This window comes from Rhinolophus sinicus, chromosome 5 (assembly GCF_057876585.1).
Source record: "Rhinolophus sinicus isolate RSI-liver-muscle chromosome 5, RSI-T2T, whole genome shotgun sequence".
Lineage (NCBI taxonomy): Eukaryota > Metazoa > Chordata > Mammalia > Chiroptera > Rhinolophidae > Rhinolophus > Rhinolophus sinicus.
The window spans coordinates 92,267,501-92,282,308 of record NC_142505.1 but is presented as its reverse complement, the minus strand read 5'-3'; the positions used below and the strand labels follow the sequence as shown (position 1 = coordinate 92,282,308).

General features: G+C 45.3%; 1 protein-coding gene across 6 annotated transcripts in view; it reads right to left on the bottom strand.

Annotated features, from left to right (window-relative positions):
- Positions 1 to 374: 374 nt before the first annotated feature.
- Positions 375 to 14,808, bottom strand: part of GRIA1 (glutamate ionotropic receptor AMPA type subunit 1) — a 291,242-nt gene continuing 276,808 nt past the window's right edge. For 4 of the 6 annotated variants that reach the window (XM_019750390.3, XM_019750391.3, XM_074313815.2 and 1 more), the window contains 2 exons: positions 11,352 to 11,486; positions 375 to 3,245 (listed from right to left, as the gene is read on the bottom strand). In XM_019750390.3, the coding sequence (XP_019605949.1) occupies positions 3,045 to 3,245; positions 11,352 to 11,486 (336 nt within the window). In that variant the 3' untranslated portion in view covers positions 375 to 3,044. The remainder of the gene's footprint in view (positions 3,246 to 11,351; positions 11,487 to 14,808) is intronic. The other 2 variants (XM_088798749.1, XM_019750392.3) reach the window with 2 other exon arrangements.

Below are 14,808 nucleotides of genomic sequence, written 5' to 3'. Positions count from 1 at the left end.
GGACTTGTTTGGGGATGTCTGGGAGGCAGTCCCTGGGAGACAGCCAGCTCCCTAGAGATACTATGACCACTGAACATCAAACCCTGCTCCTTACGCAATTGAAACTGTGGCTCTTGAAAACCAAATCCCATTCTTTGTCCTTCTTTTCTTTTCTTTTTTTTTCCTTTTCTTTTCTTTTATCCTATTTGGATGAATGACTCACAGTGATCTATTTCAGCTGAAATGACTTGTTTGAGAGCTGTTTGTGAGTCACGTATAGTGGCCACCATTAAAAAATGTACTGGACTTGACTCAGCAATAAGGAAATAACATAACTTCTAGAGCTCTGGTTCAGAAATGGCACAGAAATGGAATGGACAAATATGAAAAGTAGATAATGGATCCACAGTGATTTAATTCTCGGTGATATTTTCATTTTATGCAAATACTAAAAGAAAAAAAAAAAAAAAACACTGGCTGCTTGGGGAAACAAAAAAACAGGAACCAAAAAAATATTTAGTGTTTGATCAAGCAAGAATCCTTTCAAACATCTGCCAAGAGAGTTAAAACAAATATAGATGTTAAATAAAAGGCCCAGGTACCAAAGAGCAAAATTTAATGAAATCTAGAACTGTTAAGTATGGATTCCTGTTGAGAAAAATGTCAATCTCTTTCAGAGTGTTCCCATTGCTCTATTTTTAAGAAAAGTGTAGTAAAAATACATAATACAAGTTAACTCTTCTTCTTGCTTTTGTTTTCCCCGTCACTCCTCCATTGATGAAAAGCATTTTCCACTGGAGTCTTGGACCCCCACAAAGCATAGACCCTCATTTCTAGCATGGATGGCCTCTCCCTATCAGATCAGCTTACTGGTGAGCTCAGTAGCTGGAGAGGCATCTTACCAGGCCAAAGGCAAAAGGTCTTTGAAGCATGTTGATGGTAGAGGGTTATTTCCAACTTCTCTGAAATGCAGATTCCCAATGGCGGGTCATAGCAGATTCTGCAGTGGTAGGCTAAGGGCTGAGAAAAATCTGATGAGAGGGCAGGGGTTGGGAGGACATCAGCTGGCGGTAGTGAAGAGTGATACTCCATCTTGAGGGTCCTGCTTCACATACCATGCCCACAGTGACACGTGAGAGACTGAACAACACTTGAGTTAAAAGGGCAAAGAGTTTGATTTTGGGGTGGTCCTTTGCTATGGCTGATGTAGGAGAATGGGAGGGACCGAGAGATGGTGGGTATCCACTGAGAGAATCCACAGATGTAGCAATCATGCTGTGCCTACTCGTAGGCAGGCTCCAAAACCTTTAGTTTGTCAATTGCTAATGATAACCCCTAGCAGAGGAGACTGGAGAGAAGTAGGGGGTAAGGGAACAAGCCAGAATATGGTTATCAATAAAAGCTAATGACACATGGCACACACTGAATCATGCACCTAGGTGAGTGGCTGCTGGAGAGCTGGAAGCCAATCACACCAGGAATGAGAGTTGGGATCTCTAAAAAAGCCATGTGCCAGGAACCGTCCCCTCCCACCCAAAGTTTCGGTCAGCCTGGGCTTCTCTCCAATAGCCTTGTCCCCTCTCCAATCTTGCTCTAGTTCAGCTTTGTAGTCACAATCCTTGGTGTATTGAGTCTGGTCATTGAAATATAGTATCTCCATCTGTCTTAACCAGGGAAAAAGTCTGCCTCCTTGGGTTAGAAGTTGGGGCCAGGGATCTTAAGGACCCCAATGTCATTATCAACTTAATCCATATCCGTTTCCTCCTTCAAATAGTTAGCCTTGGGCATTTTACTTTCTAAAGATGACAGAATGTTATCTGGCCATATGCTAAGATAACATTTTTATATGGACATAAAAACCCAATTTGTCTAAGTCAGCAAAACCCTAAGCTTCATATTTTGTCTCTTACACCTAGGAGAGAGCACAGCATGGAAGGTTCTATTGCTTGGGGGGCTTCGATGAAGCTTCTTCTTCCAAATTCTTCCATCACCTTTCTTTCACACTTAGCTTGCATAGCATTTTCCCCCACATCAGAGGCTCCAAAAAGAGAGAGTCTACTCCATAATGGGGCGCCTGCTCAGATGTTAAGCAAATGAAAAGCAAGAATTATGGGCGATAGCTCCCTGGCTGTAAGCTGTTCCCAAGTCTCTACTTTGTTCAGGAGGCCAATTGCCCTTCAGCTACCAGCGTGCCTTTGGGCTTGAGCACAGTCAGAAGGACATACTTTTCAGAGCTGAGGTTGATTCTGTGAAGAAATAGAACCTTCCAGCTAAGTTCTGTGAGATGGCTCTTACACTTTAAAGGAAGCTTTATCTGAACCTCCAGCAATAAATTCGTGAGCCCTTCTCTGAGTGCACGCCTGCCTTTGCCCTCTCCGCCACCCTTGCTTGGAGTTGCTTTCCACACGCATTCTCAACTAAATGAATGCTCAGGCAGGGCCCTGTCTCAGGAAGGCAGCCCATTCCTTCAACAACCTCCATCTGCATCCAGGGTTTGGGGCTGAGGAGTGCAGGGTGCCTGGGAGAGCTCCCAGGGCGAGTTAGTTTGAAGGTTGCTTTTTTCCTTTTGCTTGCTTTCAAGGTGGAACGCATCTTGACTCTGCAATCTGAAAACTGAAGAGGGATGGGCAGGGAGTTGGGAATAAGTGAGCAGAAGGAAGTGGCTTAACAGAACCTGCAAATCGTGAATATTAGTAAGAAAAAAAATTGCACACATTAACAACTGAATTAAAAGAAAACAGTACAGTTTCCTCATTAGTGTTCCAGTGACTCCATTTTCAGAGACACAAGCTCTATTAGACAGGGTTATTCTCCCCTTATTGCAGTACAGTGTTATTTATCATCCTTACTTAGCAAACAGAAAAGGGTGAAAGAACATCAAAAAAGGAAAGAGGACAGCAGAATGTTTTCAATTCTTCGGGAAAATCGGTTGAATCATCCTTTTTGTGGTCATTGTGGTTGGTGGCGGTTGCGTTTCACTTTGTTGTTGTTTTTGGCACTGAAGGGTTTGGGGTGGGGCTAGAGGAGCTCGAGCCTGCTCCCCAAGGGGTCTCCATCTGCTCCAGTTATAATCCTGTGGCTCCCAAAGGCATCCCTGAACTGTGGCTCATGCAGGGAATTGATTGCATGGACTTGGGGAAGTCGTGGCTGACCACTCGGCCATTCTCTCCACTCCCACCACCGCTGGCTCCTGCCCCGCTGTTTCGGGGGAGTGTCGATGTCCGTATGGCTTCGTTGATGGATTGCTGTGGGATCAAACAGAAACCCTTTTCAGGAGGACCAGGGGTTCTTCCCCAGGTCCTTGGCAATGATTGGCAAAAAGAATGAGTCAACGCTGGACTTACAATGCCACTGCTATCCTCTTCCCATCCCACTCCATTCCTAATCTGTAATGCTGATCTTGACTTCTCATGAACTCACAAAACTGCTGCATGGCTCTGGACAAGTCTGATCCCCTCCCTGGACCTCATGGTCTCTCTGTTTAATGAGGCGTGTGCTGGGCTAAAAAATCTCTAAGATCCTTTCTGGTTCTTTTATTCTGTGATTTCTAAAGGTGGAATAGTTCCATGGTAGTATTGATGGCAATCAATGCAGCAACATGAAACAAGTGGAAAAGCTCTGGAAATGGGGTTTAGGAAACTTGGATTTTAGTTCTGGTTCTGATATTAACTAGTTGTGTGACCCTGTACGTATCTCCTTACCTCTGTAGACCTTTTAAATCTCCATGGTTATAAAATGTATTTATCTATGTACCTACAGACTGTTATTAGCAAGAGGGATGTCACTACGTGAAAAAGTATTCAAAATGTTAAAAAGAATTAAGGGTGTGCTATTGTTGGGTTAAAATGAAAAAACTGCCTCTGATTTGCTTCAGGGAAAATGCTGTCCTACCTCTAGCAGCATGTGTGAAGGGAATGTAGAACTCATTTGAATAATACAATAGGCAGAATGTAATTGGAAAGAGGCATGTGCTAAGGCAAACGAGAATGTGTGACAAAGATCATTCTCTGTGTCAGCCCCTTCCCAACAGCCTGTAAAACCTGCACCTCTTTTTTTGAAACCTGCATTTCTAAATTGACACTTCAGATCAATGCTAATAAACTTGTGATTTCTAGAATGTTGGAATTCTATATATGAAATGGACTCCAGCAGTCACCCCAGGACCATATGAATTAGGTGGAATGTTCAAAACCACAATCTGGGATTAGAACCATATCTTATTAGACAAGAGGAAGGATTCTGTTCTGAGTTCCTTTGCAGGAAAACACTTCATGACATGAGCCTCAAACCCTTACCTCTTCCTGTCACTTCTAACTTCACATTAAGAGATACTCATAGACATGTTTTCAGGTGGGGCTTAGTTTCTTGGTGTTCCGGAATCAACATAAAGGGAATGTTATATGAGTTGGTCTCCAAGACCAACCCTACCCATCCTTCAAAGGTGCATTGTGTTCTCACCTCCTTCTTGAAGCCGTCTTAGACTGCACCTGTACCTTAGTACTCCTGCATTATACATCCTCTTGTAATGGTTCTGCTTCAGGTCTGTAAGTTTTGTCCTCTTTAAAGGCGCTAGTTATCTGGAATGGGCAAGGGCTGTGTCTTCTTAATCCTTAGCTGCCTCCCAGAGTGTTCAGCATACAGGTAGCTGCTTAATCAATATTCCTGAGTTTGTCAAAGAAAACCCAAACGCCTAGGATTCTTCTCAAAAAATCTAACGCTTTTTCCTTTGCATATTATGATGATTCTAGAGATCAGAGAAGCCAGTCAAACTACTCTGGCCAGACAGGGATAAACAGGGTAGTTTTGATCAATGTTTTGTTCTTTCTGCTATACTTTGATGGGAGTATCCTCTTATTACTGGCAATTCTAACAACTTTTTAAATGTCCTTTCATTTTAAAATCCATGATTCAGATATTTTCCCCCCATATGATGCTCTACCTACACTGGTTCTGTCTCTTCCTCAAACTTCTCGAGTTGATTTATTTACATTCTACCTTGGTTGTCCTCCATTAAAGAGGAAGTGTCACCTGGATTGCATTCTTCTAAGTCAAGGCCAAATAAATATCACTGCGATGCTCTAAGGGGGAAAAGTGAAATGAAAACACGAGGCATTAATGGTTACTTACTTTCCCCTAAAACATGTTGAAAATAACTTTGTATGTGTGTGTAAAATATGGAACCCTCTACTGGATAGTTTGAAATGTCTATCTTCTATGGTTTTCTCTGCCATATCCCTTTACTTTAAAACAAAAGCTTGTTTAAAAGTTCACGCTGATCACCTTGTGCTTTGCTTCTGAAAAAGTCTCACACATTCCCATAATATTCCACTGAAGTACTTGCTGAATTTGTCTTAAAGGAGAAGATTGGCAGCATAGCTAACATGGCTGCCTATCGAAGTGTGAGAGAAGTTAGCTGAGCATATAACTAAAACCCTCCACATCATGTCCCTGAGAATTTGTGTTCGAGGAAGCTGAGGGCTTCTCAGGGACTCCATACACCACTGACAGTGGTTGCAGCCTGCTTGCTGGCTGCCTTTCTAATACGTTTATGGGATCTCAGGAGAAAAAAATGAAGTCAAAACCTTGGAGTAGAAAGCAGTATGAAAAATGACTAGATCCCCAGTTCTCAAACTTGGCTGCACGCTGGGATCACTGGAGGAGTTTTAGTTTTGGGGGAAAAACAATACTGACGCCTGAGACCTAATCCCAGAGATATTGACTTACTGTGATGTGTGGCCTGGATGCTGGGAGTTTTAAAAACTCCCCAGATGATTCCAATATGCAAGCAAGGTTGAAATCCACTGATCTAGTTTAATTCATTCACTTCACAGAGCAACTGAGGACTTAGGACTGACTGGCTTAAGTTTAATTTTGTGGTCTAGTGCCGAAGTGGATGACCTTTTTACTATGGTTCTTCCTACCCCCTGTAGCTGAACTTAATGTTATTCCTTCTCTTGCCTCTAGGAAATGTGGTTCTCCCTGCTCCATCCTTGCCGTATCAACCATTCTTAAAGTTGATTCTTAGAGCTGTTTTTGTTGTAGCTGTTTTTGAAATTGATACTCAGGGAGTAAAATGTTTTATCTCAAAGTCCCTGAAGCTGGCTCTTCAGGGACTCATTTCTCTAACAGTGATTACATCATGACTTCTCAGCCACTTGCCTTTCTAAGAAAAGTCTCCTGAGTCTCTGCACATCATAGAACACCCCAATAAGAGCGCAAACCGCAGGAATACCTCCTCCTAGTACTTGTGCTCAGAGCCAGATGACTGCCTGCTATGGTGCATGCACCCCCTGCATTACCAAGTCTCTCGGCTGCTCACTAATCCCATGGCAATGTGCAAAGCCTCCATCGCTTTGCCAGTGGGTTAAGCATGGCTCTTAGCACCGCCACATACAATTATGAAAGGTCAGTGGCTCTCCTGGGGGTGGGAGAGGCTGGGAATTATTTTCCTTGGGGAGCAAGGTGGTAAATAATAAAGACCTTGGTTGTCCTTCCAGCTAAGAACTCAGGTTCTGGTCGGTTTTCCCAGGTAAAATGAAGGAACGGAGAATCTGAGACTATTCATTTTGGAGTTTGTCTTAGCTGATGTATTTTTGCTACTGTGACAATTTAAATTATACTCAAATGTTCTGTTTGCCTGAATCCCTCTCTGAGTCCCCATTTTCTCACACGTTTTCCTCTTCTCTCAGTCTTCCTGTGCGCTGGTCTCCCTGGCCTCCTGCTGGTTTCCGGGCAAGAGTCCTGGTCTTTTGGTCCCCGACACTTGTGCATCCTTTGCTGGCAACTCTCTTCCCCTGGTTAATTCCTTGTATAGCTCAAGTCTGTTAAACATCACTTTTGCAGGGAAGCCTTTCTGGCCTTCTCCAGTCCCCATTCCCTGATCAGAACTTGAGAGCACTGGGCATTTTTCTTCATAACACTCACTGAACATGTGCGTTTGCTTATTTTCTGTCTTCTCCATCAAACTCGCAGTGTCCTGAGAGCAGAAGCCGTGTCTGTTTTGTTCCTGGCTATATCCCCAGTGCTGAGCAATGCCTACCATACAGTGGTGCTTGGTATGTCTTTGTGGAAGGAAAATTGGCAGGGTGCCCTGCTCATTTTCCCTGTGACACTTGCTTTGTGTTCTGCCCATGTGACATCAAAGGGGAAAGGAACGCAACAATGCACAAGCAAATGATAACATACCATAGGTGGCCTCAATAACGGGAACAGGTAAACCGAAGGATAAGGGCTGCATATTACTTATCTGTGCATTGTGGCTGGGGCTTGAAGGGACACGGAGTAGGTGCTCAAAAGTATCTGTTGCCATGTGGTTGGGGAGGAGAGAGAAATTTAGAGGTGGCTTGGTTGGTCCCAAGAAGCCAGACTTTGCAAAAGCCACGTTGGAGGTCTAATTCCTGTTCCTTCAGCTCCTAGCTTTTGTGGGCTTGTTAGGATAAGCTACTTAGCTTCTCTGAACCCCTATTTCTTCATCTGTTGAATTGCAAGCACCACATATTACAGGGTTAATGGAAATATATGTAGCACTTTGAACATGGAAGTTACTAAAAAGTTGTTATCTTCCTTTCCTTCTGTCTCTGTCCTTCCCTTCTTTTTCATTTCTGTCCCTCTTTTTCTCCTCCATTTTCCATGCAGAGTGGAGAAGGGCCTACTGAACACGGTTGAGAAGTAAAAGGCTGGCTCTGAACTAGGGTTAGGCTCAAGGCTCTAAGAATTAGCTAAATACTGTGATCAAGGAAAGAAAGAAGGAAGGTTCTTGCAAAGGCCCATGACACCGTCAGTGTCGGCCTCTGGGGGACGTTGGAGGCTGCTCTTCTGTAAAGAGCCAGCTGACTTTGGAGAAGGCAAAGTACGGAGTAGCAAAGAGAATTGCAAAGCTGGGAAGTCTGAGAGGCAAGTGGCATGTGTTCCACTTATCTCTTTTGGATGAGAGAAGAGTTGATAGAGCTTCAAACAGTGAGGGCTGGGTCGACTCGAAAGACAGCAGAAGTCACTTTTCTGCATTTGGAAGTTTAAAAATTCTATTCAGAGCCTCAGTGAGTTGTGCAGAAGTCATGCCAACCAATGGAATTAATCATAGAAGATTATGGTGAAAGACGTTAGAGTAATGATTTCAAGAGACCCTGGTGTTGGCTTCTGAGACGTTCAGCATCTTTGTAAAGGGAAGGGTGAGAATGTCTTCGAGAAGTTACGGCGTGCATGCGTCAGTGGCCACTTCTAAGGATATTATCTTAACCTGGAGGTTGTGGCTTCGGTGGTGAAGGTCAGCACCGTCCAGTGCTAAGAAGGTCCCTGTCTTTGGTCACCCTGGTGCCACTACCTGGCACTGACCACGCTTAGCGGGACCTAGTAATTCCAGAGGAAGCACAGCAAGCCTAAGAGATCACCTGCTTGGTGGATGCCTGGTTTCCTCAGATTTTATGAGCATAAACAGATGGGGCCAAAGCCATCTTGGATGGTGCTTGTTCTTCCAGGCTGGGCATTTGTTTTTTTATGTATTTATTTATTTATTAAGTGTGTTTTTCCAGGACCCATCAGCTCCAAGTCAAGTAGTTGTTTCAATCTAGTTGTGGAGGGTACAGCTCACAGTGGCCCATGTGGGGATCGAACCGGCAACCTTGTTGTTCAGAGCACCGCGCTCTAACCAACTGAGCTAACCGGCCGCCCAGGCTGGGTGGTTTTGTGGTTGTATTTGCCTAACCTAACAGCAGCTTCCTCCCAGGCTTCACCTTATCCTCCAAGAGATTTTTTCTTCCAGATACAATTCTACGTTAATTTTACTAATACCCTATGTGCATGGAATGTCCAAAGAGAAATCTTACCTAGAGGAACTCACAGTCTATATAGCTCAAAAAGCCTAGGACATGTAAGTAGGGGCAATAAAAGGAAAGTCTTAGGGAGGTTATAGCTGGCCACTAATAAAAAGAAATATTATAAATTCTAGTTATCATTGTTATTATGTATTGAGGGCTTACTATGGACCGGACATTTTGCCAAGCCCTTTATATCCAATTTTTCATATAATCTTCACAATGATTTTCTGAGGTATGTACTATCACTAGTCCCGTTTTACAGAAAATGAGGATCAGAGAGCTATTGAAACTTGTCCACGATGACACAGTTAACAAATGGAGCAGGCCGGATTTATGCTTAGACTTGCAGACTCCAGAGCCTGTGCTTTAGACCACTACACCGCACTGTGTCCTGGGGGTGGGGGGCAGTGAGAAGGTGCTCCTGTGAAGGGTTCTCGGCATTCCTGGGCCACTGGTTTGGGCCAGTGCGGAATGATCCATGGGGAAGGTTTTAGGGGTTGTTCAGTTTGCAACTCATCTAGCTCTTCTCCTGTCCCCCTCTTTGTCTCTGGAGTGGCCTTTCCTCTCCTTGGAGGGTAAGGTAGGAGAGTCTTTAGGCTTATGTTTTGGATGGAATAGGCAAAGAAAGCTTCATGTAGGTTATAGGAGACCTCGTTGTGTCCAGCCAAGGTCCCTGGGAGTCGACACTGGGTTTAAGGTCTGAGGCTCATGCTTTCGCTATGCTTTGTCCTTGGACCTGGTATTGAGTGAGCTGGTCAGGGGTAGGATGGAGGCGTGACTAGGACCCCTGGCCACATACCATCACTCTGCCATCCCTTAATTATTCCTGTCATTATATGTTAGGGAAGTTGCGTTGTAAATGGGTCCTATGGTACAGAAGACAGGGAGATGCGTCAGCCTGCATAAAGGCACATGGATGGAAAATATGGGGTAGGTGGCTGGAGTATGGGGTATGTAAGGAGAGCTGATTGTCTGGGAGGGGAAAGAAGACCTTGGAAATGCTGACTGCCAAGACGGAAGATCCAAATCCAAGACAGAAGGCCCTCTCCCCCAACTCCCAGTCCTTGTGTCCAGAACAGAATACAGAGTTTGCAAACTGGGGAAGGAAATGTCCAGCCCTGTCATGTCCAAGAGTGACCCCGGAGGTATGTGTAGGGCTGATGCCCCAAGGTGGGGAGGGGTTAGGCAGGAGGCTATGGTCGTGACCCAACAGTGGGTGTGCTGAGCTCGGGAGCAATTGAACTTTGTAAAATCGTCATCGTAGGGTGCGTTCTAGGAGACCAAATCCTACCAATGAATTGTCTCAGTCCAGTCAAGTCAAGGTCACTGCTTAGGATACACAGCTCTGAGTGCCTGTGCTTCTCTCCACTTCTGTTGGTCTGAATCCCACTTGTCCTTCCTCTTATTTCTGCCTCTTCCCAGAAGCCTTCTCTAATTTCTTTGTCCCCTACATTGCTACAGGCCTTCCTATCGATACCATATGTTGCTTCACCGAGTAATTGTTCTGTGTCATTCTTTGTAGAAGATTCTGAAGGTCACAGATTGCATCTCAGTCCTCTCTCCCTCCTCAGGGTGTCTAGTTCATGGTGTTGCTCACATGATTAACTCTTCCGTACATATTTTCTTATTGAAGTTAAAGGATGAAATGTGAGGGGCCTCGAAGGTCATTTAACCCAACTCCCTATGGATACTTGAATCTACATCCTCGTCAAGAGTGATTCAGCCTGAACTTGTTAACCTCCAGTGATGGGCCACTTGCTACTTATTGGGACAGTCTGTCCTATTGTTAGGTACCTCAGAAAGAAAAGTGGATCTCCCTTACAGTGTTGACAACTGTTCTCCGTGGCTTTCAGTCATTAGTTCTTGTCGTACACTTTGGGACCCCACAGGACTAGCCTTCTTTCCCACCTGAAAAGTCTTCATATTTTTCCAGACAGCTCTTGTCCTTCATAAGTCTTCTCTTCTCCAGTTAGTTGTCTTCAGCTATATTTGATGTGGTTGGCGGTCATCTAATTAATCTGCTTACCCTTCTCTGTACATTATCTTCTCTGCCAAAGTCTGTCTCACAATGTGGTGGCTAAGAAAAGACCTAATTCACCAACCGTGACTAGATCATCCATTTTGCCGAGGGTAGACACTCTCCCCCCATATATTGGGAGATACACTTCTGTTAATGCAACCTCAGCAGCAAGCTACCTCTTGGTTGCCTCATGCTGTGTTCACTGTCCACTTCAACTCCTAACCTTGAGTCTCACCACTCATCTTTGGCGGATATAGTTGTTTTCTTGGGCCTTATGTTTACTATCTTCCTTCCTTCCCTTCCTTCCTTCCTTCCTTCCTTCCTTCCTTCCTTCCTTCCTTCCTTCCTTCCTTCCTTCCTTCCTTCCTTCCTCAGAGCTGCCTCTTCCCTTGTCACCTTCCTCGTAACAGCTTTATACCCCCTGTCTTGGGCTGACCTCAACCGCCTGTCACTCCCACCCTGTCTAGTTGAGGAACTCCCAGGAAACCCAGCTGGATCACAGAACAGGTTAGGAAAAAGGCCTGGGAAGACGATGCCACCTTCATCCGCTTGGACTCGCTACGGGATTTGTAGCAGAACTCGATTAAGGCAACCAGCATGGCTAGTCCAAGTCCTCCGATCAGGATGTAGAATACGCCTGCCACATTGCTGAGGCTCAGGGCACTTGTCTTGTCCTGGGAAGAGGAGGAGGGCAGGGGGGAGGGGAAAAGAGGAAAGTGAGGCAAGAGGCTAGAGCCCATCTAAGTCACAGCATTTCTACACACATGCACTCAACCCCGTCACCCTCTTTAGCATTCAGAATAGTTGGAAAGGCTTTTGATTCACTGACAGAGTATTAAACATTCCCCATAAAAGAAGTGGTGTGTGTGTGTGTGTGTGTGTGTGTGTGTATAACAGTTTTCCAAGCATCTCTGATTATTTTTAATTTATGATTATATTCCTCACCTCCCCCCCCCCCCCCACCTCCCTAATGCCTGTTCTGGGGCAGGAAATGCCACAAGAAATTCAGGGCAGCTTCTAACAAGATCTGTATCCTTGCGCTTACCCTATTCTTTCAGAAAACTGTTTCCCTTTTCAGCTCAGTTGCTGCCCTCCATCCCCTCAGTTGCTGAGCAACACATTTGCCTTATTTCTTGTTTATGTCTCTGAGTGTTTTTCGGACAGTTGGTATTTAAGATGAGCTTTCACCTAGATGTGCATTTGATTTCCATTTAATAAGACAGTTATTTTATGTATAATAAAGACCTACCAAGGTATTCTTTTAACTTACTGCTCTGAGTCCTAGTTTAGAGGAAAAACTGGGGGAACTTGGAATAGTAAAAAGGTATTGAGATAGAAAAATGGATCTATTAAGTCCTAATAATTATGCCTAATTGGTGTCATTTTTCTGTTGGAGGTGCTCGCTAAAAACACTGTAGGCCTGCTCAGGTGGCTGAATTTAGAAATCTCTGCTGCCTGCGGTAAAAGGTCTTGCGTTGGCTTTGGATGAGGAGGGTCCTGGAGCAGGGTGCTTAATTCCTAGGGATCTGGGGGAAAGTGCCCATGTCCAACAGCAGATGGACAGAGCTCGCTCTGTGGAGCCTGCGAAAGGCCATCAGTCTGGTGAGACCATCCCTGAGTTCTGCCACCTCCAATTGGGTTCAAAAATCAGGTCTGAGGAACGTCATCTTCCCAAGTGGTGAGAACAACTGAATAAAACTGGTGGCCATGGTGGGAGGTAATGGCTCAGGGAGAGGGAGAAACTGCTCAGTGAAATTCTCGACATCTTGAAATCCTGAAAGAATACTCATCCCCAGAGTTCAGGGTGGTTCTTCCACCTTTGTTCTGTTGTTTGCTCAGGTAGAACGAGTTTCTCATTGAGTTAAAATGAAACGCCTGCCTCAGCTGGCATGGGCACACGCCATGGTTGGTTGGTTGGTAGCACTGGATAGGATATAGCTTTTGTATCACTCCACGTGTTCTTTGTCAGGTGGGGATATAGGCAAGCGAAGGGTGAACTGTCTTGCTTTAGGGACTCCTTTGACCTCTGCCCATTAGAATCTGGGCGTGTGGAGAGGGGTCTGTTGATGACCAAGTCAGTAACCTGTGCCCTAGTTCTACTTGGTGCATTGTACAGGATTCAGCGGGGCTCAGCTTGGGACTGCAGCCGGCAAATAGCAGCCTTCCTTCCCTCCCCAGAAGCAGCCTGGTCCAGCGGAGCTGTAGGATTATCTAAGCACATCCCTTTGGTGGCTTCCTGTATCGCTAAAGCAGATGGCCCTTGATGATGGCTTATACTTGGCAAGGCATATTCTGGCTTTGGAAGCAGTGGAAATGATTATTCAAAGGAGTAGAATTTCTCCTGCTCTGGTATAATGGCCTGATAAGGGAGATGGGCAAAAATGAGTTTGGTGGTCTGTTCAAGAGTTGGTTGAACAAGGAAGTTCCCACTTGGCATGATTTTTTAGAACACTCAAAATGTCTCCCTGTTTGGTGAGGAGGAGGGCTGTAATTCTGCTTCTGTAGAGTAATTTAGAGTCCTTGGAGGAATTAGAGTCAGTAGAGGTTCCTATACCACTTTTCTGGATAGACAGGGCTAGGGGGGTGGTCGGGAGGCAGTGAATGCATTATCAGACAGTGGATGGGGAACAGGCCTGAGGGAAGGAAAGAGGCCGGGAGGAAAGGAACGAGTCCTGCTTACAAGCTGACCCGTCTTTAAATAGCTGAAGTGCACCTTCCCTCCTTCATCACCAAGGCTGTTTCTGTCTCTTTCCTCATGGTCTTTTCAAGTTGACCTTGGTTGTAGATTGCCTTTAAGGCTAAGGGAGGGGTGGGCATCTTTTTTTATTACTATCTTCAAAAAACCCTACGAGGGCATCTGTTTCCCTAACCATAGAAGGTGGAGCGTCTACTGCTAGTATATCTGGGAAGGAAGGGTTAGATACGCATATAAAAGTGGGGATAGGGGACATATCTATATAACTTCAGGAGGAGGAAGGTCCAATGACTGAGCATTTGACTATGTCTGGGGGTGGAGAGCATCCCTCACTTTCGAAGGTCTCTGGCCCATGGAAATGGCAGTGTATGTGTATGTGGGGACACATCCCATACAAACAAAGAGGGCAGCCAGATGACATGGGGACTGCTGCCCTTGTAGGATGCCCAGTGTCACTGATCCTTCTTTATGTCAGCCCAATTCTTTAGGAGCAGGGGTCAGGGAAGACTCTGAAATCCAGGGGGCACCTGGGCCCTATCAGAAAGCGAACTTAGATGTAGCACAACTGTCTCCGTTTGGCACACTCTGAAAGGATATGGAAGGAAGTGCTGGTGTTAGTGTCTTCTGAGCGCACACAATTTACATGTAGGCAAGGGTTTACGATTACCCTCTGTGTGCCATTAGCTTTCTGGTCGCACCGAACTGAGTTCTTTCAAAGACGGCCTGTTCCGTTGGCCTTACTGACTCACTCTGCTGCAATACGATGGGGCATCCTGGGGCAGGGACAACGATCCTTTTTTTTTAAGGACCAGGGCTCTGATTCCTCATCTGGCCCACAGTGTCCCAACGAGGGGGGACTTCCTCACGGACTTCAGTACAAACAGCTCTCTTCGTGTTTCATGGGCAAGCTACAAGCTGCCCAGCTACAACCAGGTGAAGGAGAAAGACGGAATTTGAGTCTTCTGAGCACCCCTCTGGGGAACCCCATTCTCCCATCCCATAGCAGCTGGATTCTCCAAAGCCAGGCAGCTTGTTGGTGGGAGTGAAAAAGTCACAACTTGTCTTCCACCAGGACGGGGGAAAGAGAGTGACAGTACTGAGAAGAATGACAGCTGAAAGGAAAAACAAAAATTCCATCTTTCAGAATTCTTGGGCTTGTTGTTATGGTGACGAGCCCTGCCCCTACCTTCCTTCATCTGTTCTCCTTCACTTGTCTGACTTGCTGCTTTCCTCGTGTGAGAGATGTTTTTTCTTTTTCATATTTTTCTTTGCTCTTCCCACATAATGGGGGGCTGTCCCAG